At 38.0% G+C, this 19,316-nt stretch overlaps 1 protein-coding gene and 1 long non-coding RNA gene across 5 annotated transcripts in view; one reads left to right on the top strand and one right to left on the bottom strand.

Moving 5' to 3' along the window:
- GUCY1A2 (guanylate cyclase 1 soluble subunit alpha 2) overlaps nucleotides 1-19,316 on the bottom strand; it is a 316,485-nt gene that overhangs the window by 91,226 nt on the left and 205,943 nt on the right. For all 4 annotated transcript variants that reach the window (XM_077113085.1, XM_077113087.1, XM_077113086.1 and 1 more), the window contains one exon: nucleotides 1,590-1,733. In XM_077113085.1, coding sequence (XP_076969200.1) covers nucleotides 1,590-1,733 — 144 coding nt within the window. The remainder of the gene's footprint in view (nucleotides 1-1,589; nucleotides 1,734-19,316) is intronic.
- The window catches only part of LOC143644289 (uncharacterized), a 76,895-nt gene that overhangs the window by 39,421 nt on the left and 18,158 nt on the right, over nucleotides 1-19,316 (top strand). The window lies entirely within an intron of this gene.

The raw sequence follows: 19,316 nt of genomic DNA, 5'->3' as shown, positions 1-19,316 counted from the left end.
TCTTTTTAAAGATCCATGGGTTTTCTCTTCAAATTTTCAAGCTTTTCTTTTATTTCTTTGATTATATTAAACACTGTCATTTTGATTCTAATAATTTTGATATCATACAATCCTCAGTCTATTTTCCCATATATTGTTTCTGCTTGTCTTCCCATGGTGTTTTGCTTTCCTGTGTGAGTGTGCTTTGTTTTTCTTATCTTTATAATTAGTTGCTAATTTTTCAGAAGGGTTTATCTATAGAAATATTTTGGAGGAAGTTGATTTCCTCCAGGAAAGAACAGTGTTTCCTAAACTCTTGTTGTCACTGCTAAAGCCCGAACACTTAAATTTACTACTTAATTTTTTTTTCAGTCTATACATGGTGTGTGAATTTGTACTCTAATTTTGTGTCAGGGCCACAATGTGGTTAAAAATTCTCAAGTAGGACTTTTTCCCCACCTCCATTCGGCACCAAGGTCTATAAAGGCAGTTATTTCCTTACTACTCTCTCTGCACAGCAGGGTTTATTTTTCATTCACCCTCAAATTAAATATATAGCCCTTTAGGAAACCATCCCTTGAGAGAGGCTTCTTGATAGACTCTGTACCTTGCGATTTATTTCCTGTAGCCTACATACCATGCAACGGTCAAAGACCTGCTAAGACATGGAGAGTTTGGAAGACATCATCAAAGGGAAAGCTGGCTGTAGCATTCAATTATCTCATAGTTCCTGATCTCATTTCATATAGGAGGTTAGCATATTTATTCCTTTCCTATGAGTATAGTGATATGCATAAATGTTTAAATACTTAAACATTTAAGACAGTATCTCAACAGTTTCAGTCAGAAGGGTTCAAAAGATAGCTAATTTACCATAGCACCAGAACTAGATATCTACTTCTTCCCTCCTTCCTGCCTTTCTTCCTTCCAACTCATAACTGCTGAGCTATTATAAAAGTACACCCTTGACTTTGATGTTATTTCTCCAAATCCAGGATTTGGGGGTTACAAAGATTCCTAGTAATAACATTGCTGGGTCCCAATATAGGACTCTGGAAGAAATACAGCTAGGTGACCACACCCACTTCCCAGAGATAGTCTCCAAGTTACAAAGCACCAATGATCCCAAAAAGAGTCCAACACAGCAGAAGCTACATTTTTCACCTTTATAAAAAAAATTTTTAAAAACTTTTCTCAATCACTGGACTCTAGCCACATTAAAAACTTACAAAGGCAACTCTAAAATCATGAAGCTTCATAAAGGACACCTGTACACTACCTACAGGGAGTTATCCAAGTGTTCCATTTTCTTGCTCCTTTGTCTCTTAGACTCGGATTCTCATCATCATCCCTGCTTGTGACTTGGTAACTGACAAATCTTTCTTTTCTCCATGATAATTTGCTTCCCTCGTACATTTCCCTACTTTGGTCCATATTCCATTTGCCATTTTCCTGGATTTATGTTATCTCTAGTCATCCCTAGTCCTCTTGAGCACCAGATGTCATTTAGATTTATTAGCCACGGTAAGTAGAATTAAGAAGGGAATTTCTTAACCCCCTGCAGTTAAAGGTGCATTTATTATTCAAGCCAGATGGCTGAGATACTTTACCTGAATTGGTCTTCCATCAGGTGTCAGCACTTCTTCTGAAAGTTCCATCATCTTCAAGGCCATCAGGGCAATGGGCTTAGCATGGCAGAGGCTTTTCCTGTGGAGTCCTGCAGCAACGCAGTAGGCATCGCCTATTGTTTCCACCTGCAGCAATCAGACAAATCAAATGCAAACGTAGGATACTGAGCCAGGATAGAAATGATCCATTATCTGCACTCATAAGTGCTACTGAAAAACATATTCACAAAGCATCATAAATTAATAAATTAGACAACTAAGCCTAGTCAGAGCAGAGTTTGCAAACAGCCACCATCAAATACTGGTATCTCACTTCGGGGCGGTTCATCATTATTACCAAAGATTCTCACTGAAATTGGGATCTAGGATATGAAATAATTATCCCTTGCAAAAATAGAATTGTCAGTATTTTGTCTGGACAATTAAAAAATATAACCTTTTATTAACCTATTCTCTTGTCTCCTTCCAACATTCAAGCAGACTATCTCTGAAAAGCATTTTTATTCCTTTTTTTTTTACCTAATTGCTCCACACTTTTTAATATATCATAATTGGTTGCCAGGTCAGTTTACTCTCACCCTTAATAACTATAATAGATAACACTTATTGAATTACTACTTTATACCATTAATTGTGTCAAGCACTATACATGGATGATCTTTTATTCTTCACAAATATTCTACGTTAGGAACTAGCACTTGTTGCATGTGAGAAATGATGCTATCCTCCTATAATTAAAGAGGTAATAGGAACTGTAGGTGTTTTTGTAGACCCTGCTCTAATTCTATTGTCAGCATCATCTCAATGCCCATTGTTGGCGTCATATATTTTAAATATTTACCCCAGTTAAAAACCCTCAAATACCATGGCATAAAAATTATGCCAAAACTTATTTTGAGAGGAAAGTTCTCTATTCACTATAGATGTGGGGATAAAATCCTCAATATTTCTAATAAAACTAATTGAACAAGTATTGAAATATTGTATTAAATGCCCAATTCCAATGTCACCCTTTTTTGTGAAGCCCTCCATGGGCCTTCTTATAGGAAAAAAATAAACCTTTCTTCTACCCTGCTCCCAAAGCACTTGCCACACCTCTCTGCTATAACATTAATCATAGGCAGTGATACAAATACATATTTTTTCTCTGCTATGAGGCGAACTCCTTAAGAACAAAACCATGTCTTTTTTATCTCTGTATTCATAGTGCATTCCATAGTGTCTGAAATGCAGCTATTTAATAAATAGCTACCACATGAATTAATTAATAAAACACATTAACCATGATTACAAAACAACCATTCTAATCATTTGCTTAATTTCACCATTCATTTCATGAATACCATGTAGATCTGAGTGCAACATAGATCTCTGTAGGAAAATTGCCTCTAAATAATTGGAAATGCTTCTATCATAAATATTCCAAGAATTACAAAATATTCTGTTAAGATTTAGTAGCACTAATTAAGTTTCACAAGAACGTGCTTAAAAAGACATACTGTATTAAATTTTAAAGAGTGGGATAAGAACACTTAAGCTCATGGAACTACAAATTCCAAAGTTATCATTTGCTTATTGGATTCCTGGATGTGCACCAAAATTATTCAAATGCCCACAGAGATATCATAGGGTTCAAAATTTCCTCTTCAATACCTATTTTCTGATGTCAGAAAATGATATAAAATAATACCGTAAGAAGAGAAAGGAAAAAAGTTTCCATTCCAAATACTAAAATATACTTCCCCAAAATATTTCTCACTGGGGAAGACATCAGAAAACAATAAATATCTAAAATGTCCTCACTTACCATTTCTCTCAGATAATGCAAAGCCCTTTACTAATCCTATTAATCGCATCCTTTCATATTTCTATATAAATTAAGATCTAGAATTCTGTTGGCCATGAACTTTGAAACTGACTTCTGATTCAAATATCAGAATATATAGGCAGCAAATTACTTGCACCATTTGAATTTCGTTGCAGTCATTTCTAATATGTGTGTTCCTGGAGTACTATCTTTTCTTGGAATCTCTTACATCATCATTTCTATTATACCCTCACAAAAATTCACAAGTTCCACTAAATGGGCATTTCTGAAATTTGCATTGCATGAATACATAAAGATTAGATTATATGTTGCCCTTTTCCTTAAGCATCTTTAATGTACTGCCATGAAGGAGACGATCGATGTGTTACTAATTGATATAAATCTAATGAAGAACAAGATTTGGTATATACAATATAACAAATACACATTAAAATCCATACACAATCATGTAATATTTTAAAACTTTTGCTTCCAAATATTTGAAGTCAGGTTGGCTATCTGAAATTAAAGGACCAAGACTCTAGACATCTAAAAAGCAATGACATATTAAAATGTGGAATTCTCACAAATATAAACACTCAGCATATAGAAAGAAAACTACTGTTGTCAGCATGGGATAGATTATGCTGCAAAAACAATATAATGTTCCAATTTTAATGTCCTCAAACCACAAAAGTTTATTTCCTATTCATGCTACATGTCCATGTGGGTTAAGGTATTGGGGAGGAGGAGCGAAACCCTGTACCCCGCAGCTCATCTTTCCAGGGGGAAGACTGATGAAACCTCCACATCTGGAGCTGGTTGTCATGACAGAGGAAAGAGGGTTCTGGCAAATTACATACTAGCTCTTAAAGCTTTCACCCACTTGCAACATATATAGCATTTTCTCACATTTTCCTAGCCAAAGCAAGTCACATGGCCATGCTTAACATAAATGGAATGGGAAAATGCAATCTATGCTCAGAGAAGAGCCAGATATAGTTGGTGAACAGCATTAGAGAATACATGAATGAATAGGTAATCATTTAAATACTTTCAAATGCTCAAAGATCTGTAAAGTATGAGTATGACATCTGTGCAATGTTTTTGCTTTCCTTCCAGATATATTCAGCGTCTTAACCTGAAAATTTTGGCTGAAACACTGCTGCCTTAGCTTTCTGTTAAAGCCTCATTCTTTTCTTTTCTCCATATAAGTCAGGTCTATATAAATTTAGAACAATTAAGTATATTTGGAAATTTTAGTGGGTTCCCTTCATCATAATCAGTCTACTTCTCCTCCAGGAGGAGGAGGAAAAGAGAAAGCATTATATGCCAATTCCATTTGCCCTTGAAATGATTTCCTTGAGCTAATCTAGAATAAAACAAGTGGACGATGTAAAAGGACTAAGAAAAGCTGACTCTGTTCTGAATCCTGAATTCCTTTATAACTGCCTCAATGTTTTTTATTTAGAAGTTATTTTAAATACAACAGGCACAGCCTAAAATTAGACTGCAGCGCATTTATTTTCAACCTCTCCAACCTGTTCCTGAATTACATTAGATAAATAAGAATAAAAAAGGCTAAACTAGGCATGGAGAAGGAAAAGATAATGCTAGATGCACATGTATGAAAAACCTTACATACTTTTCTGAACAGGAAAGTGGAGGCTTACATACTAAAAACACTATGTACAACTGCTGCCCCATGTATTTTTACAGCTGCTTTCCTCAAACTTGAAAGAATTCACCTACCTCATCATATCTTCTTCTCAACCCTTTATAATCCTCATATAATCCTAGAAATAAAGGCGGTATAAAGAAACTTCTTAAAGCTGTGCTTTCACTCTTTGTATTTACTTTATTTTAGTTTTAGAGTGACCATTTAAAATAATTTCATTTAACTTCTAATGGAATTGTGTCCCCATCACATTTTTCTTTCTCGCCTCCAGACGAAAGCTCAAGAAATACTAGAGGTCTCTTAGACATTTGTATACAGTGGAGAGTCAGATGGGGTGTATGTGTGTGTATGTGTATGTGTGTGTGTGTGTGTGTGTGTGTGTGTGTACATGTGTCGTGATGGGGTTGAGGTTAGAATTAGACTAAAAGAGCAAGACACATAATTTGGAAATTGACTAACCCTGTCACATGGACTCATGGCTGCCATAGCCTATCAATCATGCAGCCCTGGTTTCTGGCTTCCTTTGAACTTTCTAAAGGAAATTTGGGGAGGGGGCATAAGAGCAGAGAATCAGACAACCGCCTTCTTTCCTTCTGGGTACAATTAAGAGAAGCAAATTAGTCTACTTTTCTACTTGTTCTCTCCTTTTTTATTTTTTTTATCTCTAATGTCTTTAGAAATAGAAAAAGGAGGAGAGGGAGGAAGATGGAGAAGGACAGGGGGCTAGAGAGGGCGAGAGGTGTTGGAGTAAGATACAGATAGGCAGATCCCAAAGATGAGAAATGTCTTCTCCTTCCTAGCACCTCATGGGGCACTGGGTCATGTTCTGGTGGATGAAAGAAGGCTGACAAAAACACCAAGTTATTCACAGCTCATTGCTTGTGACTAAGAATGCTTGATTCTTGGAAAGGATACTATCTTCAGTCTTGCTGATAGGACTGAGCCACACCTGATAGCCCAGTCACTTGCCTGATACCCAATATGTGACTCCTGGGTGAAAGGAAGAAGAGTGGAAAGCAGGAAGCCTTCCAATGGTTGACAAGAAGTCCAAATCCACCAGCAATTCTGGAGATCCTTGTGGACTGGAAACCAATGAGATTGATGGCAGCCTGGATGCAGATTATCCAAAAAGTTTTAACGAGAAAAGGTAGGGCATGGTCTGGGTCTTCATGAAGATTTGCCAGTAGCAGAGGAGCAGAAAAACCTGAGGGTTTCCACAGATTAAGAGTACCTCTAGATTTTTCTCTTAACCAGATACATGCCTACCAGCTCTCCACTGTTTATTCTCTGTTTTTTCAGATATTCAACAGAGTGGGTAAAATGGGCCCCTGGCAGAAGATAAAAAATCCAGGTAGTGGCATCTCAGCCAAAGTCTTGGGGCCATAGAATGTGCAGTGGACATACTCCAAGCAGGTTTGCCCCAGTGAGCATGAATCTAGCTCTTAATTTTTCTTAAAGTTGCAGTGCCTGAAGATACACTGATCTTCTTCAAAGATGATCATGAGTACCTGCATCAAAAACAGGTGGGAAAGCCAGACAGGGGTCCAAGCAATTGTGGATAAAGGCAATTCACTGTTCAGTATCAATTGCTTGATTTAGACCAGGTGATGATCATGGCCATAAATTTCACATTCTTGAAGCTGAGTACACTAAAGGACCAGAGAAGCCAAGATGCTGAGAAGTTAGTTAGCACATACAGATCACTGTTGGCCAAGCACAGGTCCAACAATAGATGGAAGGAAATCCGGTGCAGGGGCAACTTCCAAAGGTAAGAGTTAGCCAAACTGGTACCCAAATGAGACAAGATCTCCACACATTTCCCTGTTGGGAGTGATGTGGCTTTCCCTTCATATAGTAGGTGGTTATAGGACTTATACCCCAATGATCCCCTTTGATGATAAGATCAATTTGCCAGATTCTGGGAGGTTGTGGCTGAGGATCAGGTGAAGGGGCTGCAGGAAATATCCTGTTCTTGTAGATGAGTGATTTGGAGTTGAGATCCTGGCCATATGATTGGAGAGAAAAAAATACCATCAGCCAGAGGGTCTAATGTCATACTCATTAACAATCACCTTATTTATGAAGTAGGGATTTTTTTCAAAAGATCCTAACCTCATAGCCTGCACTTGGATGTCTTATCTCCTTCATCTCCTAATTGGTTATGAACCTCAGCAAATCTGCAGTGTAGTCCCAATCATGGCTGTACGTGAGGGTAGTTCAAAAAATGATGTTCCAGAAGCCAGGAATATTTTGGCTAATGAATTTCATGCTCTGCAAAGTACCATTGCATTTGCACAACTTGAGCTCCAGCTTGAGAAAGTTCCTGTCTGCTGAATATTCAGTGTCTCTATGTTCAGCCTCCAGAAAGTTCTTAAAGAGATCACATCAAGGGGCAAGGCCTTGCCTCCTATTTTACCTCTACCATTTTATTTTCCTAGACCATCTCTTCTCTCCTACCCATCAGATTCACTTCATCATGTTCTCCTCTACTTACCTCACATTTACTTTTTCTTTCTTTGGCATTACCAGGGAGGAGCAGGAGAAAAGGAGAAGGAAGAGGAGGAGGAGGAGAATCAGGAGGATGAAAAGGAGGTGGGGGGGAGGAGAAGGGAGAGGACAAGGGAGAGTTATTTCCACATCCTTGATTAGACAGCTCTTTTAGGGAAGACCACAACAAAACTGTAAACTTCAGAAAGGCTATCTCAGGACCCAGGCCTCACTCTTTTCCAAATTTTCTTTCCCTACTTTGGGTTTGTAACTTTAGCATACTATCCAATGGGGAAATTTCTGCTGCTATCATAGTATCTATCTCATTAATCTATCTTTATATTCTCACTCTACTAGATGTTTAGTTTTATATCTGTGGACCCTGGCATAATATTAGGATGTTTCAAAAAAGTTTTATTAAATGTGAGTCTTTTCATTTAGTGGTCAGAACTGTCACCTAAGCAAATTTTTCAAATCTAAAATGTAGGACTACCTACCTAAGAATCCCCCAGGGGGTAACTTCTAAAAGTTAGTCCCTCAGGACTCACCTAGAGCTACTAAATAAAAAGCTGGCTATATAAAGCCCAGTGATTTGCATTATCAGAACCTTCCAGGTATTTTTTTTTTTATGATTCCTAAAGTATGAAAACCTTTGATATATGATGCAAGTTAAAAACAGTAAAATATTCACCCATAAGTTTAATAGGAGGTTCCAGAAAATAAAAACTTTTTTTTAAGAAAGGAGGGAATTACTCCTTCCCCAAACGGCAGCCACTATTATATATGCCATCTCTCTCTCTCTCTCCTACACTATCTCTAGGAATAACAAACTTTTCCAGACATTTCCTTAATTGTCAGAACTCATCAAAGTGAATTGTGCATAATGGTTTAGCAATTCAAATGGTAACAAATTTAACTAAGATTTACTGATAAATCTACCTCAAAAAATCCCCTCAATTTTTAAGTCTGTCTAATTACACTGTTTTGGTTGATGTTTCTGACCCAAATACTACTTTTAAAGGAGTCTCTACAGTGTTCAGCTAAGATACAGCTTTGGAAAAGAGGTCATAGGTATAAATAGAACAGTGATTTGGCTTGGGAACTACTCCCAAATGAGGGAAAATGGATTCCAAGTGACTGCCTATCAAAGAAAACTCTTTACCTGATAAAACATTCAAATCTATTGATGTAAATTCCAGTTCTTACCCAGGAATACCAATTATGCAGAAAATACTGTCATCAAACCCCAGACTGTTTAACATAAAGATTATGTAATATTGAAAATGTTAATGAAGAAAAATATATTCAAATACCCAGTCAAAATGTCCTTCCCTATTCCTAAATAAAATGTGGGCAACTGAAAATTTCCTTCTGCAATACACACAGCAGACTGACCAATATGATTTTCAATAATAGGGTCACAGCATCCCAGTTTCTTTCCCTATTAAACTGCTAAATCATGCCATGCTCCAACCAAAATGAGTAACTCAGTGCTGTTTGCACACTTTCTCTCTCCCCACCAAGCTGATGCTCAAAGTTATTGTTCTATCTGGAGTCCATCCACTCACTTTTTATAAAATTATTAAGAGTCTATTATTTTTAACAAAAACTTTCCAGGGATTCCTCATTTTCCAAAACTTTAAACATGTCTCCAGAGAATGGTGAATGTCTGCTGTGTTTTCCATAAACATACAATGGGTTTTAAACAATGTTAACTGACATCACAGAAGTGAATAGTGTGACAGAATTAGCAACTCAAGTGGATATTTCATTAAGAATTTGTTTCTAAAAGGAAAACAGTATGACCTCCATAAATTCTACCATTCTCATATCTATGGAATGACACCCTCATACCCCCAAAATTGAGTATAGTTTTAGCAAACAGGCTTCCCCATCCCCCTTAAATGAGTCAATTTTGTCACATTCTTCCAAGTGCATCTCTCACGCCATAGCCTTCCTGAGGGCATCTCTAATTCTTCAGGAGTGTACCCTCTTTCCTTCTTTGAGAACCCCAGTAAAATTTGGTATCTACATCTCCTGCACTGAAGTTTTTTGTTTCATACCTTGGCTACTATCATCCCATCTAGATTGCAAAATCATTTAACTTTGAAAGCAAGGCCATTTTCTCAATCATCCTTTTAAATCCTGCAGAGGCTAGGACAGTGCCAGCATAATAGATGCTTAGAGAATTACAAGTTAGGTTGTAGTATAAACATTTTTATCAAGAGCTAGGAAGATGTATAAATGACCTCTCAAAATAAAAATCATTTGCTACATGACTCCAAAAAATGTCAACTCAGTCGACTCAAGTGGAGTCTACATAATACCAAAACAAGAACCTACAGGTGATTTATATGAATGGTGGGATAGATCTGTTTTCATTATTAAGTAGCCAAAACTGACCTCTTCCTTCAGTGTCCCAACGTGGACTCAAGCCTCCTGTACATGCCTCACTATTGGTATAGTTCAGAATATAGTTAAACCTGCTTTTTCTCTAAGGCTTCCCAGTGCAGCAAGAGGTACCAACATACTGGGCAAACAGAAATCTAAGTGTCTTCCTTGACACCTCCCACCCTTTGACTTCCAAGCCAACACCAAGTCCTTTCTATTTTACTTTCTGTATATCTTCTGATTTTTTCCTACTTCTCTCAATCCCTATTTACCAATCCAGGTAATGCTACCATCATCTCTCACCTGAGTTATAGCTATGACATCCTTACATGCTACTCATTTTAGCTCTCACCTTCCTGCAAATCTATACCCCATGCTATAGTCAAAGTGGATTTGTAAAAGTAAATTTCCTCTGTTTCTAATTCTTCAGTGACTCCCCTTTGCTTCTATGATTAAGGCCAAAATTCTTATAGTGGCTAACATGCCCAGATGGTCTAGCTCTTACGTAAGTCTGTATTCTTATCTCATACCAACTTCTCAATTTTCTGTTTCAGCCATACATCTCTGTTAGTTGTTCCAATGTCTCATTTCCCTCTCTGACTCAGAGCTTTACATATCCTGACCTCACTGCTTAGAATCTTCTCCTTCAACCCTTTCTAATACTTGGTTAACTCCTACCCATCTTTTCTCATCTCAGTTTAAAGACCTCCTCCTGGACTCCCAGACTAAATTAGATCTCTGTATTATATGCTCTCATAACCCCATGTAATAATTATTAATCATTCACATGTAGTTGATAATTATATATTTTCACAAGTGTTGATTAATCTGTCTTCAACATTAGACTGTAAGATCCATGAAAGCAGGAGTCATGTCTTTTTGCTCCTCATTTGGTTTGGTGCCTGTCATGGTCAGGGACGTGTGTCAACTTGGCCAAGTTGTGGTGCCTTTTTTGTCTGATTGGGCAAGTGCTGGCCTGTCTGTTGCAATGAGGACATTTCATAGAATTAAATCATGATCGGGTCAGCTACATCCACAGCTGATTCCATTTGTAATCAGCCAAAGGGAAGTATCTTCTGCAATGAGTAATGCTTAATCTAATCATGGGAAGCCTTTTTTTTTTTTAACATGGGCAGGCACCGGGAATCGAACCCAGGTCCTCTGGCATTGCAGGCAAGCATTCCTGCCTACTGAGCCACTGTGGCGCGCCTATGGGAAGCCTTTTAAGGAGGATTTGTAAGAGGCAGGCTCCTTTCCTGCTTTGGCTGGTGAGCCTCTCCTGTGAAGTTCATCCAGACCCTCCATCAGAGTCATCAGCTTCACAGTCTGCCCTGCGGATTTTGGATTCTGCATTCCTGCGGTCACATGAGACACTTTTATAAATTTTATATTTGCGAGTGTTCCCTCTTGATTCTGTTCCTCTAGAGAACCCTAACTAATACAGTGCCTGATACATGATAAGTGCTCATGAAACATTTCTTTAAGGCATGAATAGATGAAAGTGTTTAGTAAACTTGTACAATTTCTTAAGATCATCCAGCTTGAGATCTCCCAGAGCAACTTCATGGAAAAAGCCTGAACACAGGAACCTGTCCTATGTTCCCATGCTAAATCCACCACCTATTTTATTTGCTTTCTGACCTCAAGCAAGTTCTAACCATTTTACGTTTCATTTTCTTCTTCTTTTAAAGAAAGATATCTATTTTATTTCCTTAAGGCTACTGAAAAGATTAAATGAGATAACTACCTACCTCTATAATGGCAATCATAATTTTAATTAATATAGTAGTTAAAATTATGTTGGTAACTATTTGTTTATTGTCTATTCCCAAGGCTAGGCTACATGTTCCTAAGAACATGGGCCACGTCTCTCTTATTTATCATTATGTCCCTAAAGCCTAGCTTAGTACTTAGAACACTGTAGGTGACCAATAATTATTTGTTGAAAATAAAATAAATAAAAAAGCATATATAAACAATTTAGTATAGTACCTGGCACATATTAGGGATTCAACAAATATTACTCCCCCTCCATGCATAGCAAATTCTTCAAGACACTCTCTCTGGCCCTTGATTTTCTTTCATAGGAATGATTCTAATCGTTTCCTGAGCACAGTTTGTCAACTGCAACAACCCTACAAGACCAACACCTTTGTTCCCATTCTGTAAATGCAGAAGCTGGGCACTGGTAGGTTTTGTGACTTATTCAACTAAGTGACAAAGACAGAATTAAAATCAATTTCCACATTTTTTTCTACACTTAGCTCTCATTGAACTCTGTCATGGGTAACTTCAGCAGCCTTCACCTGGCTTCTCCCTGGTGGTCAAAGGAACTTCTTTTCTCAGAGGGCTACAATATGCCCTATTGTCTATGAAGAAGTAATACTAGTAATGGAATTTGGTGGGTGAAAAGGGAACTAGAGACAGAAAGCTGCTTTTTATGATGGCAGAGAAAATCTATCCCATATCAGATCTTGACTATCAAGGAGAAATGTGGAATTGAAAAAATTGCTTTGGACTGTCTTAAGAATAGCATTATCTTAGATAGCTCAGAGATTCTAACTACCTTATAAGTATATGCATGCGCGCGCGCACACACACACACATGCATGTGCATGGACATGTACACAAGCACAGCTGAGTCAGCAACCTGACAGTAATTTGCTTTGGTTAAGTATCTGAGGGATTTTTAGTTTATTTTAAGCCATGTGTGTTCAACATTTTAAAGCTTGAAATAAAAATTCATAAATATTTATAATCATTTTAACTCCTATTTAAGATAACAGTTAAAATCCTCATTTTTCCACTTTAAAAGATATTTACAAAAACTAATCCAAACCATTTAAAACTTGTAAAAGATGAATAATCAATTAATATGAAAATCATCAGAGCTGATTTACATTTGGGGAACATTTTCCTGGCCAACTACATATACTTTCAGCCCTGAGTGTTGAGAATCGCAGAATCTCATAGAATCAAAGGGCTTTTCAGAGTTTCTTCTCCCAACCCATCAAAAGATTGTAGCTTGTGTTTGAATCACTCCAGTGAGCAGAGCACATGACTTTGGTCAGTCTATTTCATTTCTGGAAACACTGACATTCAGAAGGATCTTTTACTGGCTATATTGCTTAACTTCTACCCAAAGATCCTCTTAAGCCTCCTGGAGCTAAAGAGAACAAGCCTTATGATTCCTAACACATATATAAATATGGTGCAGATTTGCTGAATTGCTTTAAAAAGGAGACCTAGTTATATCCTTAACTCTGGGTTAAAATTCAAATTGCAATTTATAAATTCAAACTCATGCTCCAAGTATTATGACCAGGGTTTCATTGTTAATAATAAGGGTCTTTGGTTATTATTTCTTTTAAGCCTCAGAATTAACCTGTGATATACTGTTGTTCTCATTTTGAAGGGATGAAATTTTCTGATTATTGTCTAAATTATTGGAGTTTGGACACGTTTAATAATGATACCTTTCCATAAAATATTGCATATATATTCTAATGTAGGAACAATATCTGGTCCTGGTTTTATATCTAACTAATTAGGGACAGTAACCGATACACAAATGATTTCAACCATTTTTTCTAAAATATGGGCTTTTAAGTCAATGAGAACTAAATTCAAATCACATCTCTGCCAATTATTAAACACATATCTTTAGACAAATGTCTTAACATTTCTGTGACTTGGAGTCTCATCTTCAAAAGGAACTTAACACCTACTCTACAGGGTAGTTCAGGAAAATGAGTGAGATAACACAGTGAAGAAAACAAGCACTGTGCCAGGAACACAGGCTGTATGTAGTAAATGTGAATTCCATTCCTTCAGTTCTATTTGTTTCAAGGAACTGGCATCTTTCTATCACTGCTATTAAATAGTAAATAATGGGAGAATTATTTACAGTCAAACAACATTTCTGCCACACAACAGTCTTAATTCATAAGGTTTGGTGGCAACTATAAGGAAAACACCCCAATTCAATGAGTTTTTCTGATTGCATTGATAGTATCCTATCAGATAAATGAAAAGTAGCTATCCCATCTTGTGCTGATTTGAAAGGATTATGAACCCTAGAAAAGCCATGTTTTAATCATGATCCCCTTGTAGGAGTGGCCGTTTCTTTTAATCCCTATTTGGCACTGTATGGTGGAAACTTGATTAGATTATCTCTATGGAAATGTGACTCACCAAATGTGGGTATTAACCTTTGATTAGAGGGAGACATGACTCCCCCCATTCCAGGTGGGTCTTGATTAGTTTACTGGAATCCTTTAAAAGAGGAAGCATTGTGGAAAAAGGTTTAGAGCCATGGCAGAGCCAGAAGAGCCATGAGGGCCTATGAAGACAGAGACCTTTGGAAATGAAGAAGAAAACATCCCAGCAGGAGCTTCATGAAACAAGAAGCCTGGAGAGAAAGCCAGAAGACATGTTCACCATGTCTTTCCAGTTGAGAGAGAAACTGGGAAGATCATCAGCCTTCTTGAACCAAGGTATCTTTCCCTGGATGCCCTAGATTGGACATTTCTATGCCCCTTGCTTTAATTTGGACATTTTCACAGCTTTAGAACTGTAAACTTGGAACTTATTAAATTCCCCTTTTATAAAGCTATTCCATTTCTGGTATATTACATTTCAGCAGCTAGCAAACTAGAACACATTTAAAAGCTCAGTTCTTGCTTTTAGTAAACTCATTCAATACCATGATAAACTGTATTCAAAGACATCACTGACGTAGTCACTGTACTGGTTTGAAACTATCATGTGCCCCCAGAAAAGCTATGCTCTCTTAATCCAATCTTGTGAGTGCAGACCTTGTGGGTTAGACATTTTGATTAGGTTGTTTCCACGGAGATGTGACCCTGCACATTCAAGATGGGTCTTAATCAGCTTACTGGAGTCCTCTATGAAGAGAATAAAAGGCAGAAAATAGACTGTGAGCTTAGAGCCAATATAAAGAGCAGAGAGAAGACAGAAGCTCAGACAGAAATGCCCAGAGAGCTGCTAAGAGGGGCCCACAGTAGCTGAGAGGGCCAGTCTAGAAACCAGCCCAGAAGGGCTAGAAGACATCATTATCTGCCTTTTCATGAGACAGAGAAACCTCAGACATTATCAGCCTTCCTTGAGTGAAGGTATCCTCTTGCTGATGCCTTAATTTGGACATTTTCATCACCTTAGAACTGTGCATTTGTAACCTAATAAACCCCCTTTGTAAAAGTCAATGTATGTTGCATTCTAGCAGCATTGGCAAATCAAAAATGATTTTGGTACCAGAGACCTGGAGAGCTGTGATAGGCAAATACCAAAATGCTGGATTGCTTTTATAAAAGGATAAGAGGAAGATTGTGGAAGAATTATAAAATGCTTGACACAGAATACTTGCAGTGATTTGGAGAGCCTGTTGGTAGAAATATAGACTTTAAAGATACTTCCAGTGAGACCTTAGACAGAAATAATGAATGTATCATTGGAAACCAGAAGAAAAGTAATCCTTGATTTAAAGTAGCAGAGAATTTAGCAAAATTGGATCCTGGTACTGGATGGAATTTGAAAGCAATGAGCTTGGATACTTAGCTGAAATGATTTCCAAATTGAATGTGGAAAATGCAGCTAGGCTTCTCCTTGCAGCTTATAGTAAAGTGAGATAGGAAAGAGATAAGCTGAGAACTGAACTCTTGGGTACAAAGAAGCCAGAAATTGATGGTCTCGAAAATCCTGAGCTTTTGGAAAGTGAGACCCTAGAGAATAGTGCCCCACATAAGGATTTAACAAAACATGGACCCAATCAGACATCTCATCCCAAGCCATGATTGGAGATGGAGCTATCCAGAAAGTATTAGTGGAAAGCCTTATTATCTGATGGTTGTATTCCCTATATACTGTATGGAAAACCAACAAAAGTGCTGAGGGACCCATATAAACAGAACCGCTGTCAGTCTAGACTAAAATGGACAGAAAAATTTTCCTTCAAAATTGAAGGAAAGGGTGCAGTGGTTAGAATGCTTGCCTTTCATGTGGGAGATCCGGGTTCCATTCTCGGACCATGCACCGCACCCCACCCCCACCCCCCCCCCAAAAAAAATGGAAGCTAAAATCTGGAGCCAGGAAATCTCAGACCAGGAGACCAGAGCCACCCATGCATTAGGAGGTGAATTTGCTCGGGAGGTAGAGCAAGGGCAGAAAGGTGCTTGCCACCTCAGGTCTCAGCGAGGGTGAAGCACATTTCCTGGGAATTAGGAAGAGCCTGGCCACCATCCCATTGTTCTAAAGAGGTTTAAGAGGGTACCCGCAAGATGGCAGAGAGTCTGAATGCCACCCAGATGGTTAAGGAGGGTTGGACTGAGAACAAGATGGTGTCCTAAAGCACACCAATATTGCAACCCTCACCCCTGTTTTTGGAAAGATAAGGGCCACTGTGTAAACCTTTAGAAAAGGTGGAACTGCCAATCTCTCAAGCACCCAGGGTGAAACATAATTCTATATATGATTCTCAGACCTTAAAATCTAATGGAGTTTGCCCTTCTGACTTTTGGAACTGTTTGGGTCTGTAACCTCTGTTTTTCTTCTAATTTCTTCCTATGGCAATAGGAATGCTTATCATATGACTGTCCATCCTTTGTATATTGGAAGCAGATAACTCGTTCTGAGTTTCACAGGTCCTCAGCCAGAGGATAATTTTGTCTTAGGATAGACCATGCCTGTAGCTGATTTTAATGAGATTTTGTACAGTTTGTATTGTATTTGTATTGTTGCTGAAATGTTATGGCTTTTGTGATATTGTGATGGAATGAATGTATTTTGTATATGGAAAGAACATATCTTTTAGGGGTTTGGAGGGTACAATATGCTGGTTTGAAACTGTTATCTACACCAGAAAAGCCATGTTCTTCTACTCCAGTCTTGTGGGAGAAGACCTAATGTGGGTGGGACTTTTTTATTAGTTTTCTTCCAAAGAGATGTGGCCCTGCCCATTCAAGGTGGGTTTCAATCAGCTTACTGGAATCCTTTATGAAGAGAATAAGGGGCAGAAAATACATGGAGAACTTAAAACCAATACAGAGAGCAGAGAGATGATAGAAGCTCAGACAGAAACACCCAGGGAGATGCTAAGAAGGGCCCACTGCAGCTGAGAAAGCTATTTGGAAACCAACCCAGGAGAGAAGTTCCAGTAGATGTCATCATGTGCCTTCCCATGTGACAGGGGAACCCTGGATGCAATTGGCCTTTCTTGAGTGATGGCATCCTCTTGTTGATACCTTAATTTAGCCATTTCATGGTCTTAGAAGTATACATTTGTAACCTAATAAATCTCCTTTGTAAAAGCCAATCCATTTCTGGTATATTGCATTCCAGAAACATTAACAAAATGGAACAGTGACCTTCTGAAGCTTGCCAGAAATCTGCTGCCAAATAACATTGAGGTAACAGAAATGATTGTTTAATGAGAAAAATCATTTATGAAAAGAGAGTGAATACCACTAAATGAAATTCTTTTAAAGTAAACAACGGAGTATATGAGTAGTTAGGTAGTAAATTTGAAATTACAAAATGTACACAATTAAACATGCATAGGCTAAAAGCTAGCTTTTCCAGTGTTCTACATCATGTTCCAAAAATTCTGAGTCAAACCTTTAGTACTTTCCTGCCATTACCCTCTCATGTCTAGGGAAGAAGTGGGGACCAGGGTGGTTTCCAGCCCATGTTGCACCCTCCCCCAGGGGGCTCCACAGCAGCCCCTCAGCACCCTCTTTCGATCTACAATCTCAGCAACTCACCTTCTCCTAGAGTGGGATAAGCCACAGAGCTTACCTCTTCTCACTCCCTCTGGGGAAGGGGGACCACCCTTTCTGCCCCACCTCCAGTTCTCAGATACTGAAAGAATTGGTCTAGGTGTTTCCAGTGCTGGACAAATAAAGAAGGTCTCTTTGTTTGAAGAATAAAAGAAGAATAAAGAAGAGCCCCACCCCACCAACCCAAAAAGAGCCCAGGAAGAAACTCCAGTGGGGAGAGCCCCACTGACACAGTGGGAGGGAATGACTCCAGAGAAGAAGGATTCATTGCCATGGATACTGTTACCTTCTGTCCAGGATGAGAGAAGAGAACTGGTTTTGTCAAAGATACATTTCCTCCAGGAAGCAGGAGCTGGAATTCCCATTACTACAGGCTGTAAAGGCTTGTTGCCATGGACACCAGAAAATCTGGGCTCACAGCATCCATCAATTACAGATACCAGGCCTGGAAAGATTGTCATAAGATTTGGACAAGTAGGGTCTTAAATGTCCTTAATATCGAAAACTCCTGCTGGATTCTGGGAAAACCTGGGACATGGCCTCAAAACTTCTTTGTACTATTGCTAACCCTGTTCCTGACCATGATCATGATATGGCTTTTGAAAACTTTGGAATTTCCAGTTCTGTTTCCAAATAAAGAATGAGCAGTTTCATTCACAAACAAAACAAAACAAAAAACACTGATGAAGTGGTTAGAGATACGGCAAACAGATTGGGCTCAGAATATAATGTCTTTACAATTTATTGATACAGATAACTCTAAAAGACTAGTGCAAATCTTTCATTTGCAATATGGGGTTACACTTATCCTTATAAGAAAGCCTAGCAAAGGGCTTAATTTACTAAGAAACTTCCTAGAGCCTTATATCGTGAAGAAATGTCCACACTGTTTTTGGAAGTGATGCACATTTGCTTGGTTTGATGACAATCAGGAACATCAATCTCTTGGCAGTTGCCACCATTCTTTAGAAAATTAAATATCAACAGGGATAAAAACAACAATCAAACCAAAACACTTTGTTTGACAAATTCAGAAAGACACTTCATCAATATTGATTTCTTTTTGGCAATCCCAAGCATTTTAGCCTTCTAATTATCTTTGCAATTTGCTACAGCACTAAAATAAAATGTCTGCTTCATACAGAAGGAAATAATTCAATTTCATATTATAATCTAGAAAAAACCCTGAGATTTTTAGGTTCAGGTTTTGGGGGGGTGTACATGATCTGGGAAATTTGTAGTGTAGGTTATAGACATATGAGTGAATATTACTTTGACACACTGTCATCATCTTCATAAATTCCATACTGTAACTCTGGAATTTAAATAAAAATGATTCCTGAATACAGAATGAGAATCCATAGGACCCAGTGACAACGAAACAAATAATGCATTTGAGGGTACTATTCTTTTGCCCCCTACTTTTACCTCTCTATTCTTCCTTCCTAATCTTTCTCTGGCATACAAAGTAATTCTAAAACCTGAAAGAACTAACCGAAGAAAATAAGTCTTTTACCTTTTCTACTAAGCAGTGGGTCTATTTATATACATAC

This window comes from Tamandua tetradactyla, chromosome 8 (genome assembly GCF_023851605.1).
Source record: "Tamandua tetradactyla isolate mTamTet1 chromosome 8, mTamTet1.pri, whole genome shotgun sequence".
In the NCBI taxonomy this organism is placed as follows: domain Eukaryota; kingdom Metazoa; phylum Chordata; class Mammalia; order Pilosa; family Myrmecophagidae; genus Tamandua; species Tamandua tetradactyla.
Note: the sequence above shows the minus strand (reverse complement) of the source record. Positions and strands in the feature narration are given on the sequence as shown.